The sequence below is a fragment of the Notolepis coatsorum genome, assembly GCF_963971535.1.
Source record: "Notolepis coatsorum genome assembly, chromosome: 5".
In the NCBI taxonomy this organism is placed as follows: Eukaryota; Metazoa; Chordata; class Actinopteri; order Aulopiformes; family Paralepididae; genus Notolepis; species Notolepis coatsorum.
Window position 1 is genome coordinate 77,796,258 of NC_140169.1, and position 22,952 is coordinate 77,819,209.

General features: G+C 44.2%; 1 protein-coding gene across 2 annotated transcripts in view; it reads right to left on the reverse strand.

Moving 5' to 3' along the window:
- The window catches only part of mctp2b (multiple C2 domains, transmembrane 2b), a 133,715-nt gene that overhangs the window by 19,646 nt on the left and 91,117 nt on the right, over positions 1 to 22,952 (reverse strand). For both annotated transcript variants that reach the window (XM_084314952.1, XM_084314951.1), the window contains 7 exons: positions 19,155 to 19,341; positions 18,865 to 18,958; positions 18,560 to 18,662; positions 18,355 to 18,457; positions 18,057 to 18,158; positions 17,109 to 17,183; positions 3,559 to 3,684 (listed from right to left, as the gene is read on the reverse strand). In XM_084314952.1, coding sequence (XP_084171078.1) covers positions 3,559 to 3,684; positions 17,109 to 17,183; positions 18,057 to 18,158; positions 18,355 to 18,457; positions 18,560 to 18,662; positions 18,865 to 18,958; positions 19,155 to 19,341 — 790 coding nt within the window. The remainder of the gene's footprint in view (positions 1 to 3,558; positions 3,685 to 17,108; positions 17,184 to 18,056; positions 18,159 to 18,354; positions 18,458 to 18,559; positions 18,663 to 18,864; positions 18,959 to 19,154; positions 19,342 to 22,952) is intronic.

The following is a 22,952-nucleotide window of genomic DNA, read 5'->3' on the forward strand; positions in this document are numbered from 1 at the left end:
ACCGTACGATACACAGACGCTCCATTACCGGATAAATATATATAATTAGTAAACTGTCGGGGGCATTAAGTGCCCCCCTTAACTGATTTTCGAGGGCATTTTGTCCATTTTCAAGGGCATTATGCCCCAAGCCCCCGTTAATTTCGAACCCTGCCCTCAGGTCCTATCCGTGCTTAGCAGGCGCCCCGACCGAACTGTAGGAGTCGCTGTTTACAACGACCCGGACCCACCCCGCCAGCTTCTCCCACCCTCTAATACAGCCAATTGTATTAGTGTGAACGGCCAGCCAAGTTGGTGACAACCCCGGAGCTGTGAGCTGGATTCGAACAGGCGAATCCAGCTCACAGCTCCGGGGTTGGTGACGAACGCAATCTCCGCTCGGCCACCTAACCGCAACTGCTCTCCATTTCAACTTGAGGCGTTACAGTCTTTAACCCTTTCACTGCCACACTACCAAACGGTTAACCCTTTCACTGCGACAATACACAGAATGTTAACCCTTTCACTGACACTGACACAATGGCATCCAATGTAATAAAAAAAAGTCAACCAACGAACTAGATTCTTGTACCGGATCTCCTCTCTGGTAAACAAGAATACCCTGAAGACTCTGGCAGGAGCACTCATTCAAGGGTACTACAACTATGCTTGCACCTCATGGTACCAAAGCACCTCAAAGGCGCTAAAAACTAAATTACAAACATCACAAAACAAACTGGTCAGACTACTGCTTGACCTTACTCCTAGAACCCACCTCACCCCTGCCCACTTTGACAACCTAGGATGGCTTAGAGTAGACAACAGAGTACAGCAACTTGCAATGGGCGTTCCATCAATGTGGAACGCCCTACCTAAAGCTGTAAAGGAATGTGAATCACTACCCACTTTCAAAACCACTTTCAAAGAACACCTACGGGAGACTGCAATTCGAAACTGGCCCCTGTAAATGTCCAAAACCAACCCCCTCCAATGTACAGTTCCCCCCCCCCCCCCCCCCCCACCCAACCACCTCCGATGTACAGTTCCCCCCCACCCCCCCCCCCCACCCACCCAACCCCTGATGTTGACTCCTTAGCCACAGCCTTGGGTTGTTTAATACTGGACAATTGGCCGTTGTGTGGGCCAGTTTCGGGGCCGGTGCGTGGGCTGGTGCATCTGAATGTCCCGGGCTGAATTTGTGTCCCAGTCCGCCCCTGATCATCATCATCATCTCTCTGCCTTATTAACCAGCCTCCACCAAGCTCCACCGAGAGGGCTGACAAAAAGCTTTAGCGCCATCTACAGGACGTTGTCGGTAAAAACACAAGGAACGTTCTTTGACCCTTCCTTCTGCCTACAAACTCAATGCATGCTATATGAATGAATGAATGATTTTTTTTTAAAGCATAGTAGTAGAACTTACAAAAAAACGAAAACATTTAAATTACCAAAAAGGTGTAGGCTGAAGCAGAGGCTTATAATTGCCTACTCTTTTTACATTACATTACACTATTTACACAACTATTTAGCAAAGGTTAGAAAAATTTCGTTTTATGTACAAAACGTATACACATTTGGGCGGCTGGGTGGCGCAGCGGACATTGCGCTCGTCAACGCATGAGACACCGGTATCGAATCCGGCTGTCGGCGTTGCTTCCGGCTTGGACCGGCCGTCATACTAAAAAAATTTGCAGAGTTAGCGGGTGGGAAGTCGATGGGTGGTAATCTGGACGTTGTAAACAGCGACTCCTACAGGTCGGTTGGGGCGCCTGCACAGCAGAGACAGGAAAATGGCAGGGGCAGTGTGAGCCTCCTACACGTTACTCCTCGCCAAATGAGAGTCCGCGCTGGCAGGTGAAAAGATGCGACTGGCTGCCTACACATGTATCGGAGGGGACACGTGATGCAAGGCTTCTATCCTCCCTACAACCGGCCAATGGGGGGCACATGCGAGCAACGATCAAGACAGGGGAGGGGAGAATTGGCACGGCTAAATTGGGATGGGAGAAAAATAGAAAGAGAAAAAAAGTGGATACAAAAAAAAACGTACACTCACATGTTTTATTTCTTTTTTAAATACTTTTTCTTGTTTTATATATATATGTTTTTCTTTTTCTTTTTCCCTTTGTCACTATTTGAACACAGCTATGTTATAGATGAAATATAACTAGGATAATAATGAGGTTTTATATTATGTATCACCTTATATTAACTGATGAATTGAAAATGGTGGACCCTGATGTAAACAAGACGAAAGTCTTTCTCTGGTCTGCATCCCCTTAACAATTGTGTTAAGTACTGTATTGTACCCATTCTGCAATCTGTTAATAAAGTTTTCAATCAATCAATCAATCAATCAATATTTGAATAATTTTTTTAAAGTATGTAGCAAACTACACATTTTTACTTCTTTGTCAAAGCTATTCCATAATGTTGCCCCTTTAACAGATATACATCGACTTTTTACATTTGTCCTTGCCTTTGCGATATTGAAGACACAAGTTCCCCTAAGTCTATACCGGCTCTCTCTAGTCTGGAACAACTCCTGAATGCCACTTGGAAGTGAGTGCTTATGTGCTTTGTACATTATTATTGCAGTGCTAAGATCGACAAGATCTTCCAATTTTAAGGCATTTGATTTAATAAAGAGTGCGGAGGAACGACCGCAAAGTACTGCCGGCGTCCACTTTCAAAACGTGCACGATGGCGTCAACAAACTCTACGCCACCACCCTCTTCTTCCTCTTCAGACGACATCGTCTCGTAAACCGGACACAGCGGCCGCAGTCCGGAGGAAGCGCTCTCTACCTCGTAAGGGCCGGTTAATTGGAACGGTCCGCCGATGGATAATAAGGTGCAAGTGTGACGGTGTGCGGATTGGACGCAGGGTTAATGAGTTGTCGGGGAGGTAGCACAAGAATAGGTTTGTAGGCAGGTGGGTGGGTGGTTATCTATTATTATGTACGCAGTATACACATGTATGTACTGTGTGTATGTATGTTTGCGTTAACATATCTTTTGAATGTATTACTGGTATTCTTTTTAAATAATATGTATATTTTTGTATGTTTTGATTTTACAAAACAGGGGAAGTTCTCGATAAGCCTCTAGGCTTCCAACTTCTCCTTCACAATATGGTTATTATTATGTATTTTTTGTGTGTGATGTTAATACATAAATAAATACAAATAAAATAATAGACTTCCATCTCAACTCCAGTGGGACTGTTTCCAGCTGAGGCTTAGAGTGTCTCTGTGTCCAGAACACATTAAATGCTAGAGCTGGGACACTAAAGAAACTGGGAGGGAGGGAGGGAGGGAGGGAGGGAGGGAGGGAGGGAGGTGGAGATGACTGAACCAGCCTTGCTTCCATGCCTTGCTTCCATGCCTGCCTAGTGCTCGCCTTGCTGCAGCACCAACTCAGCATTGATTAAGATTCTTGCTAAGAGAGTTCAAGGAGGGGTTGGACTGACTGCAGTTGTCTTGCAGGGCTTAGGGAGAGAGAGGGAGGGAGAGAGAGAGAGCGAGGGAGAGGGATAAATGCAGGTTATGCACATTGAGGAAACACTTAAAACACCTACCAGGAACGCCATGAGACTCCTGCATGGACTCTCCCACTGTAAGCAGCTCTTGATGTACCGTATCGTTGACTGTGGCCAAATTGCTTTGTAGAGGTGTTTCACCCGGCCGATATTCCTCGACAGGATCTGATGGAAAAAACAGGAAACTATCTGAAAAATATATTAAACCCATTTGAAAATGACATTTTGGACCCATGTTTTGGTGAATCTAGATACAAGCACACAAACGCAAGCCTATGTTCAGAGCGCGTCAGAATAACTTCAACCAAGGCCAAAGAGATCCAATCATGGTTATATGTGATAATTATACATTATATTATATACAGTATTAGGCTCTACCCGTGTCATCCGATTATGAATGACTATCATTTATACACTTCTGGTCCATAGCATATTGAAATTAGTTATTTTCATTCATTCATTTTTAACAGCAATTCATGATCTCCATAGATTGACCCAACAACAAGTTGAAATGATAGGAGGTAGCATGCAGATAATCATTCGTCAGGCTGGCCTACACCTCACAAGATGTAAGGTGTCTCCTGTCAAAGAGAGTGGGCGGGATCCACAAAGAATGGATTGCACGGTGCTAATTGCAGGCGATTGAAAACTTTATTAACAGATTGCAGAATGGGTACAGTACAGTACGGCTCAATACACACAATTGTTAATAAGGGGATTGCAGACCAGAGAAAGACCTTTGTCTTGTTTACATCAGGGTCTCCCATTTTCAATTCATCATGAATTGTAAGTAAGGGTGCAATTAGCACCGTGCAATCCATTCTTTGTGGATCCCGCCCAATGTTTGCTCAATTATATATAGATAGATATAAAACTTTTCCAGTCAGCCTATAATGTAGTGATAATGTTTATATATGTTTATTAATCCCCTCCTCTACATTTGACCCAGCCTCACTACCGCACTGCCAAAACGGTTAACCCTTTCACTGCGACAATACACAGAAGGTTAACCCTTTCACTGCCACACGACAGCAGCCGGGTTAACCCTTTCACTGCCACACTACAGAAGGTTAACCCTTTTACTATCACACTACCGACGGGTAACCGGGGGGGGGGGGGGGGGGCATGTACAAACTCCACACAAAAATGGAAGATTAATAGGAAGTAAGTATGATATTAAGAAATGAATGAGGAGCCTGGGAGGAATGTTGGTGTTGACAGCAGACGACAGCTAAATGACTAAATGTAAATGTGATGTAACTTTTATCCAAAGCGACTTACAAGTTCTGTACGACAAGTTATCAGGAAGGGCACAACTCTATCAGCTGAGTAACAATGTTCATCAAAGTGTTGAGTGCTACAGTGTAGGTTAGTTTATTAGGACAAGTGCAGGTTAGTTAGGGTTAGAGTTTTTTTTCTTCTTCATTTCAGATAATGATTGAAGAAGTGCGGCAAGGAGCGAGAATAGGCGACTTCTCTTTGATGCCCCTCCCTGGTCACTAGTCTACTTGTAGATGACTTTAGATGGAGGTAGGACCGCTGATTTCTGACACGTTCTACTAAAGTGAAATATCCCTTTAAAAGGGAACATCCACCTTAAAACAGAATTTACACTGTGCTATTCCAATGATCTTGTCGTTTTGGAACCCTGGGCCCATTTGCTACTTAACACTTTGATCGCCATGGTTAAATTCATAATTTACCATCCCTCGCCATCTCTATTTGTCTATGGAGAAGTTCCCCTTCTTTGCAGGGCTATAACTTTTTAAATTATATTGCTAAATTGACATTATTATGGCCCATTCAAAGTCCTATATTTATTGTTCAGGGTGTAGCAACGTTATACTTTTTCATTCACATATTCATACTAAAATACGGTCTAAAGTATAAGTATGTTTTTATCGTTTTCTGCAGCTTTCTGCAGAACTTGATTTATAGCCCCAAATGCATTATATTGATGATCAAATACAGTTTGGTAGCGATCGGTGCCAGATACAAAATTTCAACTGGAGGTACTTCTAGAAGTTACTACGTATGATCTGATGTTGACCGGATAGGCGGGGGGTCGTTTATAATTCCGTGGGCAACGTTATATCATTCATCTAGTGTGGGTCATATGATCATCAGAGCAGTTTATATCGAACACGGTAATAATAAACGCTGAAACTTACCCCAGTCTCCTCGGGCCGCTGGGCGATCAGCTTGGAGTAGACAGTTTTCTATTATGGGATGTTGATCTAGATCAGGGGTCGGCAACCCTAGGCACGCGTGCCTGCATAGGCACGCGGGGGCATTTGCATAGGCACAGGGGGCAGCAGTAAAAAAAAATATATATATATATATTTTTTTTTTTTTGCGCTCTGAAATATTATAGTGAAATATTTTGCACTGTTGTCGCATTTATCAACCACATATTTAATTGAGACCCTTTATTTGTTTATTATTTCAATTTAGCTGGAAATACATTGCTACATCATTCAGTAACATTTGTAGACCAGTGGGATTAATCAACAATTTTTATTATTTATTTTTCTATTTCATTGAACATTGCACATGTTAAAAGCCATTTTTTTACTCAAAATGTGAGTATTACCAAGTCAACTTGTGTTCTTAAAACAATGACAATAAACATAGTTTTATTAGGTTGAAATAATGTGGTTGTGTACTTATTTTTCTGTTAACTTATTATGGATTGAAAACTGAAAACCTTAATGCACAGTAACTGAACTCAATATTTTTAAGTTCTGGTAATTTTTTATTTTTATTTTTTTACAGTGTAGTCTTGCGATCAATCAAAACTTATTTACACGATATACCTCACATTCACCCTCCATTCACATCCTGGTGTTCTCCTGGTGTTCTCCATTAGGCCTGTAGGTGGAGCTATGACAGCACACGTACAGTACACACACCGATGGTGTGTGATGTGTCCAAGAATGAATGGGCAAATGTGAGTGAAATGGTCGCACTGTATGCAGCTGTTTGTCTGCATTGCATCCCCCCCCCCCCCAACTCAGATTTAGGGTTGATACAACCATCATAATAATATTGTTAATAATAACAATAACAATAATGATGTAATAATGTAAAAATTATCATTAAAAATACCTGATTATGAGAAAAAAATATTACGATGCATGGAATATTGTTGAGGCACACTAGTTACAACTATATTTCAAACAGGCACTCCATGTCAAAAAGGTTGCTGACCCCTGATCTAGATGAACCATTTCCAGGTTGTATAATACTATATACGTCCAAATAACGTTGTTTATTGAGTTAGGGCGAGCGATTGATTATCCAGTGTGTCGAGATGGAGTCCTGCTAACGATCGCGAGTTCCCGGACGAAATATGGGTGAGCACTTCCTGTTTGACGCGTCACTTCCTGTTGGGCGAACTGCCGATCGGCCACCAGATGGCACTCTTGAACCGTTAGAGAGTTGAGTGGAGATCAGCAGTATATCTCAGGTCCCCGGAGGAGAAATATGATTTCGATCACAGATTTTTGAAATATTGATATCAAAGACGTGTTACGGCGTCTTCGGCAGAATGAGCATGGCGGGCAATGACGAGTTTCGGCGTTTCCGGCGATTAAAGTGTTAACAATGATGTTGTTGATTGAGTCCTTTCTAAGCACAATCCATGCTTCTCCTCATACCAACTCCTGCTAGTTAGCCACAAACCAATGCAAAGTCAATGGGGTCTAGCTCCTGTCAGACAACTGAAATCTACTGTGTGTGCTAACTTTGTGGCCAACTAGCCGGAGCTACAGTACTATGCCAAACAGCATGGAACACAGACAACGGTCTCCCTAAGCTGGAAATCAGAGCATCAAGACTTGAATTTGTGATGCCATCTTTTTGGAGTTGGTCCATTGACACTGAATTGGTAGAGTTTTTGTTCGACCTATTACATCCGAATCACTTCTATTTAGATGTACAGCTCTGAATCGGAAAATACACCCGTATCCCAATAAAATCACCATGGCTACTGTCATAGTGTCCTCATATCCCAATAAAATCACCATGGTTACTGTCATAGTGTCCTCATATCCCAATAATATCACCATGGTTACTGTCATAGTGTCCTCATATCCCAATAATATCACCATGGTTACTGTCATAGTGTCCTCATATCCCAATAAAATCACCATGGTTACTGTCATAGTGTCCTCATATCCCAATAAAATCACCATGGTTACTGTCATAGTGTCCTCATATCCCAAAAAAATCACCATGGTTACGGTCATAGTGTCCTCATATCCCAATAAAATCACCATGGTTACTGTCATAGTGTCCTCATATCCCAATAAAATCACCATGGTTACTGTCATAGTGTCCTCATATCCCAATAAAATCATCATGGTTACTGTCATAGTGTCCTCATATCCCAATAAAATCACCATGGTTACTGTCATAGTGTCCTCATATCCCAAAAAAAACACCATGGTTACTGTCATAATGTCCTCATATCCCAAAAAAATCACCATGGTTACGGTCATAGTGTCCTCATATCCCAATAAAATCACCATGGTTACTGTCATAGTGTCCTCATATCCCAATAAAATCACCATGGTTACTGTCATAGTGTCCTCATATCCCAATAAAAACACCATGGTTACTGTCATAGTGTCCTCATATCCCAATAAAATCACCATGGTTACTGTCATAGTGTCCTCATATCCCAATAAAATCACCATGGTTACTGTCATAGTGTCCTCATATCCCAATAAAATCACCATGGTTACTGTCATAGTGTCCTCATATCCCAATAAAATCACCATGGTTACTGTCATAGTGTCCTCATATCCCAATAAAATCACCATGGTTACCCTCATGGTGTCCTGAGAGTTGTTCCACTATTCACCGCCTATGGAGCAGTCCCAGGATTTGTCTCTTGATGACATCATCACTAGTCTTGTCATATGAGGATGGATGTTCCCTTTAAGGAGTGCACCCAAGCAAACAGACTGTAGAACTGTCTGACGAGCACCGTCTGATTAGCATAACCAAGCAACGGCATATAGAGGCAGGCCTATAGCCAGCTTGAATGTGGGCCTGTTTGAGCTTTAGTGAGCATGTTATTGTCTGCCAACAATTTTTCTTTGTTGGAAGCACAGACAGCCAGGCACCCGGTCTAATACACTGTATATCAAACTAATGCAGTGCAACTGTACAGGTGATCCGGGTGCAGGTTAATTCATCTTCAGCTCTGTGGGTATTGTTTTGTTGTTTTATTGTGGATCCCCATTAGTCTACACAAAAGTGAGACTACTCTTCCTGGGGTCCAAACATTAAAAATACAAATGCACACAAAAAAGTTAAATAAAAATATAAAACCACACACATTGAAGTACTCACAAGAAAACATCACAACGAACAAAACAGTGAATAAAAGCTCACTCAATATTCATAAGTTAGATATCACAATTCTCCAACCATAAAATACAAATTACATAGTCAGTCCATAAGATCAAAACAGATCAAAATCATATATATGATTTTAACTCATATTATAGCATAACTTTTCTCAAGTCACCTATCACCTTTATATTTCCATACTAATTTCCATAATAAGTCAACGACCAAAATGTAACTGATTATTCATGAGCGCAATTTAAAAAAAAATTAAACATAAATTTGTTCCTTACCATAGTTATATTTTTTTATATTATTCCAATACGCAACTGCTCTATACATTACCGTCTTTTTCAGAGCATTTGTTTTTGGTAGAGGTAAAGTAAAGCATGAATCTAATGCTTGCCTTGTGCTATATCCATGTCTCATATTAGTTGGGTACAGTTGTGAGTGCAAACCCTCCGGTTTCCCAGTATTACAGATATTAAACAAAAAAGTTACCAGGCTACATGCCATCCTCTGTTCCACTGTCATCCAGGTCAGCGCGGCATGCATCCCTCCAACACTACTCCTCACAGAGCAGCGCAGAACGAGGCGTGCCGCCCTGTTCTGAGCTAACTGGAGTTTGTTCAGATCAAGCCTAGAGGCGTTAGACCATATAGTAGGACAGTAGTCCAGGCGGGATAAGACCAAAGATTGTAGTACAAGCTTCGCTGTACCATTAGTCAACAGATTTCTACACCTTCTAATCATTGAAGTACCACAGCTCACCATATTGCTAATGTGTTTCGACCAAGAAAGTGTTTCATCTATTACAACACCCAGCAGTTTTGCCTCACTGACCTGTTCGATATCAGCACAGTTCTGTATCGTATAGCTCTCGCTCGGCGTCACTCTCTGCACTGTCCTCGCACACGTGCACACGCACTGAATAAAGACCACAATGTACCTTTAATCCCAATATTTGTCTGACCACACCCCTATCAGCTTACCCATATAAGCAGGGGTGGGGCCACCCACTCGCCTCCTTCTCGCTTTCACCACAATGAAGTGCCTCGGTAGATCCCCACACTTGAAGTGATGTGATGGTAGGAGAAGAGTTGGAAAGCAAGGATACGTTGACATCATATCTTTATTTTCTCTCTCACTATTTTTTTTCGAGAAAATACGGCGATATTGTCTTCGTACTGGAGTGTCTGGAAGATGATGATCATTCTAAAAATCCTCCACCGGTTTTCGTATTGGGAGTTCGCGCCGCTACATGCTTTTCCAACTGCAGTCCTTGCTGTGTGCTGGTTGCGGTAAAGACACAGCTGGGCTGTAGGACGCGCCGCTGTTGTGAGAAGCGGTGGGTTCCAGGTTTGGTGAGTTATGTTTTGCTGGCAGGCTCCACTTGTCTGTTAGTGCTATGGGGGCTAATTGACAATGTTTATGAAAACCGGCCCCAGGCTAGGGTCCTTTGTTCAGCCTCTTAGGCGACAGAAGACCTTGGTCTGAAGCCCATTATAGTTTTAACTAGTGGGCCGCGACCATTAACACTGGTGATACCTGTGTTTTCTGGACGAGTGGATATCTCTCTGCCACCGTGTAGGCCCCTTCTTTCATATCCAAATGAGAGTATTCCCTCACGAGGAGATATGGGCATAGATGTTCGATAGCGGAAGATCTGTGTTCAAGTCAGCTACACAGGCCAGTTGGGTATTGTGCTGGCTCCGTCGGGTGTTGGTAAAATCACCGTTGTAAAACTGTGTTAACATCTTGTTTCTCTTTTCTCTTAAAAAGTGAGGAGGGTTTCAGAACGGCGGCCTGTCTGGGTGAGTGTTATATCATTGTGTACAAGTTCAGGTGATAGCTGCTTAGCTTACGTGCTAGTGGTGGCCTACTGTTAGCCAGTTAGCTGCGGCGCTGGCCTGCTGTGATCACTAGGTGGCCTACTAGGTTAGGCTAGGAAATGTTAGCTTGCTGCTATCGGCCTAGGCCCAGCGCGGGGTGGCTCCGGCACCTCGCACGTCGCCGCGGTTCCCGACTCCCCTCTCCCTCGGGGAGAGGCGGGGGGGGATTCGAAGCTCCCCTCTGGTCGCGCTCGGCGTCTCGCGGGCAGGGGCGGTAGCGTCCGATGGTTAGGGCGGCCGTTAGCTTAATGCTACTCTGTTGAACGTGCTTTGATTATAACATGTTTTAAACACTCTTGACTACGACGTCAACTTTGGCAGAGGATGTTCGTCGAACCTGCCCTGGGCCAGGACGGCAAAGTCTGCGTCAACAAAGGGGACCGTAGCGACGGGTTGGAGCGGCGACGCTGCCCAGATCGACAACACAGGACGGCTGTGTTTACTACGGTGCCTTGAGACTGCACTTCGTTGATCTACGCTCCGGGTAGGCGAGGTTTGGCCAGACCTTATACACGTCTTCTGGTTTTTCCCTTCTAAATGTTTTGTAAATAACGATGTTTTCCAAAAACATGTGTTGCTGCAATACATTTAGGATACGACGCGAGTTATGTGTGAATTGTCTTGTCACTGGTAATAGCTTCTCCGTGCAAATCGGGTTGTTGTTACAGATGTGAAAATGATCTGGTTGTTGTGTGAGAAACATCATGTGTGTTTATATGTACAGTGTACTCACAACTAAGGGGGTTAAATAACCTATGAAGCTATGCTTAGTGACAAATGAGTAAAGAATGATTTTTTTCTCAGCCTGTAATGACAATGAACAGTGTGTTCACATATTAACAGGTTTTCCTGTTTTAACTGGCCGTATTAAGGGTAAAGTAGGAGGATTGTGTTTCCCCCCGGTTCCCTGGGGACTTCTTCATCCTCCTATCAGAGTGGACATGTTGTTGCACTACATTGTGTCACTGTGTGGTAGGGATACGATGTACCCATTAGCTTGATTGCTGAGGTTGTGCTAAATCTGCTGGAGTAACTTTATTTTCCTAAAAGAAAAGATTGTTGGTCGCTTTCGTGTGTGCTTAGCAAGGCCTGTGGCCGATACTAATAGAGAATTATGTATTCTCTCATTATGAAAAACGGCGTTCCTCTGTAGAGTGTTTTTGCCATTTTTTATAGGTGATGATGGGTTGTGTGTGTCATGTGACCTACAACTGGGTTGGACTGGCCACAGAAGCACATGTGTAAGTTTGGACCGGGGCTCTTAGAGAGCCCTCTCTATTCTGTGTTTTTTCCTTAGTAAAAATCAGGTAGCAGGTTAGCTCATGCGCTGTGTGAAGCTGTCAGACGCTTCATAGAGCTAACTATGATTGTGTCATACTCTCTTTTTGTCATTACATCGTATCATGGGTGTGGGGTCGTAAAGGGGTGAACTGGTAACATTTCCTCTCCCCCTTTTTTCTGTTGGTCAGGGGTACACCCCCTGTCCTTCAAGGTTCCTGTCACGTTGCGGTCCCGCACGTTACGGGGTGAGGGGGGGGGGAGTTTCATGGTCCCACGGCCTGGAATATTGGGCGTGTGCACCGCAGAAATTCCCCCGCCATAGAGTACGTCACCGTGCGCGTCTCTGTTGGTAGGACTTCCGTGTGCTGTTCAGGTCCATGTGATGGATCTGTTTCGGGGGGTGGTCAGGGCTCCTCCTCACCAAGCTCATATTCGGGCCTTCTGTGAGTTGGGACTCCTCCTTCCATGTGAGGGAGCCTCCTTCAGAGTACAGAGCCGCCTCCTCAGATTGTCAAGGTGAGTGGACCCTCAAGAAGGAGTCCTACTCTATTGTGTATGTATTCGATTCAATTCGATTATTGAGTGTGTATGGGTTCAGTGCCTCCTCCCCGGAGAGCCCTAAATCCAATTTTTTACATGGCTCAAGGTGCAATATATTCTTTTCAATCTGTACAGCTCGCGTGGGAAGTCTCTCTGGGGATTCCAGTCTCCTTCCTATGGGAGGGTGGTGGGATGTAAAAATGTGAATTTTTTTTACCCCCGGCTGTGTAGACTGGGATACATACTGTTGGTGCTTCCTTCTTTTCTACTAAAAAGAGTTGGAGTTAGGAAGTGTCACACCCCTCTTGTCGTTCCCCATGGCGCCTTGGGGATTCAATGACAGGTCTAAATAGCCTGTTCATTGATGTGGGTGTGTCCCGACGCACGTATAGTGCTAGCTCGGGGTGTTCTGTAAACAGGCGACTGACTGGCACGCCTTGGTTGCTTGAGGTTAAAATGGCGTTTTTATAAAGCAACTGGGATGGAGGTTTTTCCTCTTCCGACGACCAAATCCAACGACCTGGTTTTTGTCATCGACGGATTCTCGTTTATGTCTGGGGGATGATGACGGAATGGATCTGAACATATGTAGAGGGGTCTCATGCCCTGGGGGTGGGCCACCGGGCGCGGTTCGCCCGAACGTCTGGGTGGCGCCTTCTTTTCATGTTTAAGATCAACACGCATATCTGCCCCTTCTCCTGGAGTAGGCATGTCGGCGTGGTTAGGGCACAGGACTGGTTCTGGTCACGCTGGTCCGGATCAGTTGAACCCGTTGTCCGCCGGGGATGCAGATCTGCTGTTCTGGTACCCTGAGGGACTTGGGCTTTTTTCAGGGGGAAAAATGCCAGGTTGGTCCGGGTGTCACAGGGTTAAGCACTATGGAGACCCTGGTTGGGTAAGTTTTTTACTCAGCACTGTCGTAATGGCTTACGGCCATGCCAACCTGTACACGCTCGATCTCGTCAGATCTCGGCCGCTACACAGGTTGGTCCTGGTTAGTACTTGGTTGGGAGACCGCCTGGGAATACCAAGTACGGTGTGCTTAGGGGCTGGTTCTCCATTCTTTTTCGCTCCTCTCTCACGCATGGCGAAGAGGGGCCTGTTGGGGTGGTCTTTGACCTCCTCTGGTGACCCTGTGCTTCCCGTATCGCCGGGCCCGAAGTAATGTTTCGTCGACCCGTAGTCCTGGGTTAACCCTTTTTTGAAAAACGGAAACACTTGTACTGCGGTATAGCCGGTGTATGCCCGCAGGTGTGTTTTGGAGTTTTTTCTTGAGGGGTTATAGGAACAACCACCGCATTGGGTAACACCAAGGTGGTTGATTCCCTGGTGTGTTGGAGCAGTGTCAACTCCCGGGTTCACCGTTGAGGGTGCCCCTGCACGTTCATGACGTCTGCCAATCATGTCAGCCTTCTCTGCCTCAACTCTGCCCCTCTGTTTTTTTTTTTTTTTTTTAAATGGAGGCTTGGTCATGCAACACCGCCAGCTTACGCCCCTTCCGCCGGGGCGGCTGTGTTCAGCTGTCCCCTCTGGCGCCTGTCTCGTCCGCAGTCTCCAGGCTAGGGTTAATAGCCTGTTGCCTGGTTTTCCCCCGGTGCGCTTCCTGCTTCCGTTGGTTAACCTTTTTTGTGTGCTTACGACCATGCTGACTGCCTGTTCTGCAGGGTCAGTGTGCCAGGCGGTGTACTATTGGGGGGACAGGGCCCGCTCGGCTGAGGGGCCTTTGTCCGAATACGCTGGCGATGTGGGGGGCGGGGTCACTAAGTGCCCACCTGGTGGGGTCTTGATGCTGGCATCATGGACTTCTCCGGGCCCCCGTTCCAGGGGTCTGGGTCTTCCTTCGCGCTCCGCTGCTACGGCCTTGCCACAGGGTTGGGTTTGCCCTTGCCCCCAGTGATTCTGGGGGCAGTAACGAGGTTGTTTCCTCCGTTCGTTCCCGGGTGGCATGCGGGTTGTGCGTGTGTGTAGTCGTGGGGTCAAGCCACGGCTGCTCACCCTGTGCGTTGAGTTGCTTGAGTGCCTCTTCGCACGGTCGGGTCCGTCGCCCTCCCGTGAAGCTCCATTAGGGTGGGTCGGGGGGGCTCGGCCCTCCCTGTTCTGATGGTTGTGGGGGGCTTTCAGCGGGGTGTATTTGTCGGCCGATGGCTCTCGCTCGGCCTCCCTTGTGCAGAGAGTGACGCCGAGCGAGAGCTATACGATACAGAACGTTAGGTTATGACTATAACCAAGTTCTGTTAGTATAGCGACGCTCGGCGTCCGACGCCGCTGCAGCCCTTGATCTCGCCTTGTGGTGAAAGCTTGGGAAGGAGGCGAGTGGGTGGCCCCACCCCTGCTTATATGGGTAAGCTGATAGGGGTGTGGTCAGACAAATATTGGGATTAAAGGTACATTGTGGTCTTTATTCAGTGTGTGTGCACGTGTGCGAGGACAGTGCAGAGAGTGACGCCGAGCGTCGCTATACTAACAGAACTTGGTTATAGTCATCACCTAACGTTCAGAACTAGATTTCATTTAGGATTTGATCTAGATGTATATTTTGAGGCTATCATTATACTCTTGGTTTTTGCAACATTTAACTTTAACTTATTTTCACTTGGAAATTAGCACTATCTCATCTTGCAATAACCTATTAACAGACTCAGATTTTCCCGCCGCTACGTACACGGTAGTATCATCTGCATAGATCTCCATTGATGCATTATTAAGTACTAAGGATAAATCATTAACAAAGATTGCATACAATAAGGGACCCAGGCAACTCCCTTGGGGCACTCGGGCATGGAGCTCCCTCATCTCCGATAGTGTGCCATTAAACATCACGCATTGTAGTCTATTAAGTAAGTAATTATTTAACAACTTAATAGCACTTTCATTGAATTTATAAGCTGAAAGTTTCATGAGCAGAAGATCATGATCTATTCTACAATGTCGAATGCAGCGCTAAAATCCAGAAGCACAGCACCCACCCATGTACATGTCAAAATACTTCCCAAAGGTCAGTGAATACCACAACCACTACACCAGAGGAAGCTCAACAAATCATGTTAAACCCAGATTCGGCTCAAACAAGGGACTAAACACGTTTCGCAATTATGCCACATCAATGTGGAACGCCCTACCCAAAGCTGTAAAGGAATGTGAATCCCTACCCACATTCAAAACCGCTCTTAAAGAGCACCTACGGGAGGCTGCAATTCGAAACTGGCCACCGTAAATGCCCAAAACCCCCACCACCTCCTAATAGACAGTCTCCTCCCCACCGCATGTATATATTCCCTCCCCGCCGTATGGATATTTCTCTCCCACCCACCCACCCCCTCCTAATGTACAGTCCCCTCCATCATATGTATATACTCAGGATTTAGGGGTAACAGTACTGTATATTTGAATACCGTTTATGTCACAAATGTATCAGTACTAAATACCTATATGTCCCTATGCCATAAATGTCATGTATGTTGTGTATGTCATAAATGTCTATATGAATTGAAAATGGGGGACCCTGATGGAAACAAGACAAACGACTTTTTCAGGTCTGCATCCCCTTAACAATTAAGTGTATTGAGCCGTACTGTATTGTACCCATTCTGCAATCTGTTAAATAAAGTTTTCATTCATTCATTCATTCACACCATTGACTTCCTATCAATATGTTTAAGCCAGTTATCAGTCAGCGATGTGAGTGCTGTGTTTGTGGAGTAGCCAGCTTTGTATGTGTGTTGGTGATCTGAATTGATTCTGTTCCCATCCAAATAAGCTTGTAACTTTTTGTATATAATCTTTTCCATTAATTTACTCAAGGCAGGCAATATGCTCACAGGTCTATTTACTCCTGTGAAGGCCTCCCTACTGTTTTTTGACAGCGGAGTGACCTTCGCAATCTTCCAGGACTGTGGAAAAATACCATTCTCAAAACATAAGTTGAAAATGTGACATAAAGGCTCGGCTACAAACGAACCCGCTAGCTGTAATAATCTACCATCTATATTGTCAAAGCCGCACGGCTTGTTGCCATTTTTCATGCTTGACATGAGTGTGTCCACCTCATTGACACTTATCTTCGTGAATTCAAAGCTACACTCCTTTTCCTTCATAATTACATGTTTTATTATTGAGTCAGAGAGTTTCCCATCCACAGATCCCATCTGACTTCTAATTGTGTCCACTTTATTAATAAAGAAGTTATTAAAGTAATTGGCTATTTCCACAGGTTTTGTAATAAACTTTCCCTCCACGTCTATGAAGGAAGGTGTCCTGGTGAATGTATCCCTCCCCATAGCTTCATTAAGTGCCCTCCAAGGCAGAAGGGTACATTTTCTTCCAATTAAAATAATGACCCCCCCCCCCCCCCCTCATTTAAACAAAAGGTCTTTATAACCAATGCATAAAGAAATAATTTAGGGTGAAAGTTCTGTTATTAGTCAACTAAATGCCGTTTCAATTCCCATTTTAAACTGATTAGGACTGATTGATTTGAGCATACAGTTAATGAATTTATCTCAGCACTAATGGTCAAACCTTTTTTGAGAACTTTGAATTATCCTCCATGTATTTTCTCTCCTTGGGGCTGAATGTCCTGACACTTGCTTTAACCTGAAAAAAAAAAAAAAAAAAAAAATGTTTATCTTGAATCTCCAGCTGCCAGCCAGCTCAAAAGTTATTGACTGTGGCGCTGTGATGAGGTCATCTTAGCTCCATCTGCTGTGGCACTACAGTGGTCCCAGCCAAGGCCTTGCAGACGGCCATATGTTTATGTTTAGGATCCCCATTAGCTTTTGCACTTGACAAGAGCTATTCTTCCTGGGGTCCGGCACACACAACGATACAACAATATTCAATACATTACATCATTATCAACATCAATTACATCATTATCAACATCATTAACAATCTCATCCTCAGTTAAGGATGATATTGTACAAGATACTTATTAGTATAAAGTTTAAAGTTTAATTTAGTTTATTCAAATAAAATAATTAAAATCAAATAAATAGTGCTTCCTGAGCAGCACTCACTGCCATCAACATAAATACAATTAACAGTCAATTGGTTTTCACCGCTATGCCATAAGGGTTCAGTGCATGCTCGTTAGTAGATGGTATTTAAATGTTTTCTTGAAAGTGGTTTTGGATTCTATTTCAGCCAAGTAGCTTGGCAATGAGTTCCATTCCATGATAGCTCTGTCTGTAAGTCACAGACGATTTGAGTAGATTTGTTCTGGGTTTAGGTGCCAGTAGATGGCCTGACGTAGCTTGTCTGGTCATATGGTCATGTTCTTCTCTTATGTAAACTATATGATCATAAAAATACTGTGGTTTTTTGACAACGTGAACATTTCTGAGAAAGGTAATGAGACGGAATTGCAGACGTTTCTCAACCGGAAGCCATATCGGAGAGGATTTAGCCATCTATAATAGCCATCATGGCCTTATGTCCTAAATTGTGAGTCAGATGTTTTCTACTTACAGGGTTAAAGATAACCTCCAGCTCCAGCGATATGGTCCCCTTAGAGAGCTTCTCTAAATTCTCCGTTTTCAGTGGGAGGGAGATGTGCTGCCCGTTTCGGATCTGCCGTGCAAGAGAGGAAGGACCAGGGGTGACGATGAGCAAGAATTATGTTGGATTACACTTTAGAAAGTCTTTCAACTGTAGGATTGTACTCTTTTCACTTTAAATCAAACTGATACCACGAACAGAGGTTAGTCTAATGTCTGTTACAGTGACAGTGTCACAGCGGAATGGTTCAAAGGGCTAACGGGCGTACAGAAAGCAGAGGAATGGCCACTTTGCCCAGGAAGTCTGGTGCCTTGTCGTGGTCCTCGTCGAAGGTGGTCACCTCCAGGACTCCGTGGATGTCTTTGACGGGGCTGAGGAGAGAGACAACGCCGTCAGTTCATTCTGCAAAAGAAAGCAACAGACATCTTGCAGTGAAGCCGTTTCGATAAGACGGAGCAAGGCCCGGCACTGACAAGGTGAAGACTGTGTTCCACTCTGGGAAGAGGGTTTTGTAGATGGTGCGAGTCTGCAGCCTGTCGTTCCCCAGCTCCATGACACAAAAAGGGTCGCTTTTTCCTGAAAAAACAAACAAAAGTACAAAAAAATACTTAACATATTCTTTCAAAATGTGGAAATGTTTAGGTTTAGCAACGATCAAGACAGGGCAGGGGGGAATTGGCACGACTAAATTGGGATGGGAGAAAAACAGAAAAAGAAGGAGGAAAAAGTGGATAAAAAAATATATATATAAAAAAAGAGTTAAAGGGAGCCTCCCTACCATTTAAATCAGCGGCCAACAGATCGTCAGCCCCGATAACTTTCACTTGTAGGAAACCAACATCATGCAGGTTTTCCAAGGATGTCTGTAGACTCTGTTGGGGGCAAAGATGCGAAACATGAATCATTACTCATCAGTCGTCCGCGTCATAATCGGAGATATTCTTTATGATAAAACACTGATATACTGCATCAGAGACCACCCAACACTTTTCTCCTCGGTGACCAAGTAACAGTCATTTACACATTAAATATGAGAAATATACTCATGGTTGGCGCTCATATACTTACATATCTATCCAACATGTTGTTCTTGGCGCTGGGCTCATCCAGGGGCGAGGCGGACATGTCTGAGATGGAGACGCCACTGCATGCGCGACGTTTCACCTGGAAAACCAGGCAGCCTTTGCAATGGTCCAGAGTGCAAGTGTACAGCCGGCACTCGTTCACAGAGACCGTGGAAATGTTCGCCTCGCACCTGTTCACAGGGAAACGAGGACACAACGTTTCAAGTTTCTTTATTAGTCGTCATACAGAAATACAGGATACTTTTGTATGAAATGCTTCCTTCTGTTTTGCTCCTGAGAGTGTGCTGGGTAAAAATAGATAATTATAAAAAGTATAAAATAGAAAGTAAAGTACTTAAACAAGTGTAAACAAGACAAAAGAATGTCAATATACATATGTACAATATACAATGCAGAGTAGTTACAATACAATATAAATGGGATGAGGTAGCTTGTGGTGCCACCTTGTGGTGGTAAGGTAAGGTGCAAGGCTTGGCTATGTGCAATGAGTTGCCAATAATATATAAATATAAAGTGTGTTAGTGTCTAAAGGGTGTAGAGTGGGTGCTACAGTGAGTTGTCCATTTAAAGTGGGTGTGTACGTGTCGGTGTGTGTGCTGTGAGTGTGTTTGATGGTTTGTTACATAGTGTTAATTGTCATTGAGCATCCTGATGGCCTGGGCCCAAGAGTTCAAAACTTGTAATCCCTATCTGATTGGATCAGATTTGTATTCATTCATTTCAACTCACTATGAATTGAAAATGGGGGACCCTGATGTAAACAAGACGAAAGTCTTTCTCTGGTCTGCATCCCCTTAACAATTGTGTGTATTGAGCTGTACTGTACCCATTCTGCAATCTGTTAATTAACATTTTCAAATCAATCAATCAATCGGGATTCAATGTTTTGAACTCCTGGGCCCAGGGGATAGAAGTGGAAAGTGGAATAGATGCAAAGTGCCATGGCTGTAAACTGCCACTAAGGGGCAGGAGTGGCTCCTGACTGACTGTGTAAGTGACAGCATGAGTGAGATATCGACATTGCCGGTCAACGGTACAAAGTCCTTTGCATCTAAACGAGTGGTTCTCAACCTTTTTACACCAAGTACCACCTGAGAACGTAGCTGGATCTCCCAAGTACCACCATATTACCGACGTTAAAATTCATTCTCTCTCTCTCTCTCTCTCTCTCTGGGCGCATGCGTGTGTATGGTGGTGGAGGAGCGTGGAGGAGCGTTTGCGGTGTGAGTGAAACTCTAACTTTTTCTCTAACTTGTTGTGTTTAATGTTATGAATTAGACTATTGCTTATTTATTGTTTGCTTTTACGAGAGTGTTGGCTTTAGTTGTTTCGGTTGAGTTTAGCCGTAGTATCTAAGTGACAATTGTTTGGTGAGTGCTGCCGCTGCGTCGTGCCTTTACACAGGCATGGCGGAGCAGGGAGGAGCACCCTCCGGTTTGGAGAGACTTACACGCAAACACGAACAATAATCGCTAAACGAACAATAATCACTATGCAACAACCATCAAATGCACACACACCCACACACTCACTCAAACAAACAACACACTGCAGCACCCACTCTCCACACTTTAGATCACACAAACACACTTACACTTTATATTTATTGATAAAGGATTTGCACTACAACTCGTACACCTACTGTGAATTGTACCTAAACTGCACCTCGTCCATTTATGCCTTGCACTATATAGTATTGTATATTAGTACACTGCACAGTATTGTATATTGTATGGTAACTACGTCTACGAACATTGTACATATGTCTAAACTGAACACTGACCTCTTTTTTTACTTCTAATTTTTACTATGTTTTTATTTCATACTTATCTTGTCATGCACAGTCTCTGGAGCGCAACAGTAAGAAGCATTTTGTACAAAAGTATTCTGTACTTCTGTATGACAACTATTAAAGAAACTTGAACTTGAAACTTGCGACTCTCTCCAGACCACGGTGTCTCAGTGGAAGAATGTTGTTTGGCTATCGGCGCAGTCGTGGGATATGCGAGCGTTAAGTCAGCGTCTAGGATGAATCGGGCAGTTGTAATTTTCCTTGATTCTACCGTTAAAGTGAATCAGATGGTGGAAAGTGGAGTGGTGATTCGGGAGACGCTTACTACAGTGTTTCCACTCGTCACCCCCCCGAACCCAGCCAAACGTGTTATAATATCTAATGTCCCCCCGTTTTTGAAAAATTGACTTTTGGAGAAAGAACTGTCAAGACACGGGCAGTTAGTTTCACCGATTACAATGTTCTCTCTCGGGGGGACCTCGCGTCACGTTAAACATGTCGTGTCTTTTAGGAGACAAGTGCATATGATTCTGAAGAAGAAAGATGAGGAACTGAGTTTAGTTTTCAAATTCAGGCTGGACGATTTTGACTAGAATGAAGGCTCCGACACATTGATTCCTGGTTTGACTCTTTATGAACGTCTTCAAGCTTACAGACACATTCCTGCTGTTATGGCTAGAACTACCACAATAACCATACTCCCGCTGCTTCTCCGTAGTGCCCTGACAAGATCACCCGAGTGTCTCGCTCTTGAGGAGTAAAACCTAGAGCGCCCTCTATAGGTCAGAACTAAACATTACCAAGCTCACTGAACATTATGAACATAAAGTCAACTATGTGAACCATGGACATTACAACCCTCCTTTCCTTACATTTCTTTTCTTTAACAATAACTACACATTAGTTGAACTCAACAATGTATTTTGGAACATTATTACATTATGCACATTATTCAAAGTCAGTGAGGTATGATGGGGGTCTTCTGCTTTCCCTCACTGGGTACCTGTGACCAGGTGGCTGTGGCCTGGGGCTGTCAGGGCATAAACGTTCTGCAGTGTAGTGAGGATCTATTTCAGTCCAGTCTATGACACCTTGCATGTCAGCTGATTGAGAGTGGTGATCATCCACCTTAGGTAAATTCTTAAAGTGGGATGAGTTTCTGGTGATGACATGATTGTTACGTTTAGCTGTCACCATGGAGCCTTTGATCGCGATGATCTTGTATGGGTGGGGATTGTAAGCAGGGCATAGCTTCCCTTCCTTCTTTTGACGACAGAGAACTCTATCACCAGCCTTCAGAGCCAAAGGAACCACATGGCGCCTCCTTTCCGCATTATGTTTCATCCTGTCCTTCGCCATTGCATCTGCTCGTCGTATTTTTGCATCAGTCGGAGACTGATAGTGGACAGCAGGCGTGGGTAGCTTGATCCTCAGAGGCCTACCAAACAGCACATCAGCTGGAGCCATCCCAGTGGAGCAGTGTGGCGTGGCACGGTAGTTGCGTAGAAATGCATATAGAGTCTGTTTCCATGGACGACCTTCAACATGTGTAGCCCGTATATTCTTCTCCAAGGTGCGCATGAACCGTTCTGCCTCTCCATTCGCCTGAGGCCACAATGGAGTTATCTTTCTGTGTTTAAAACCCAAATATGTTGCAAAATCTGCAAATTCCGAGCTCTGAAAGGGGGGGGCATTATCCGTTTTGACCTGCAGTGGAATTCCCAGTGTTGAGAATATCTTGTCGAGTTTAGGGATAGTGGCCCTGGCTGACGTGGACTGAAGAATCTCAACCTCTGGGTACCTTGAATATTCATCAACAACTACCAAAAGATAATCCCCAGAGGGGAATGGACCACAGAAATCAACACTAACCTTTTCCCATGGTGACGATGGCAGTTCAGACATGCAGAGGGGTTCTTGTGTGTGGTTGGGCACAACAGCCTGACATGGGATGCAGCCAGCTATCATTGCCTCCACTTGCTTGTCAAT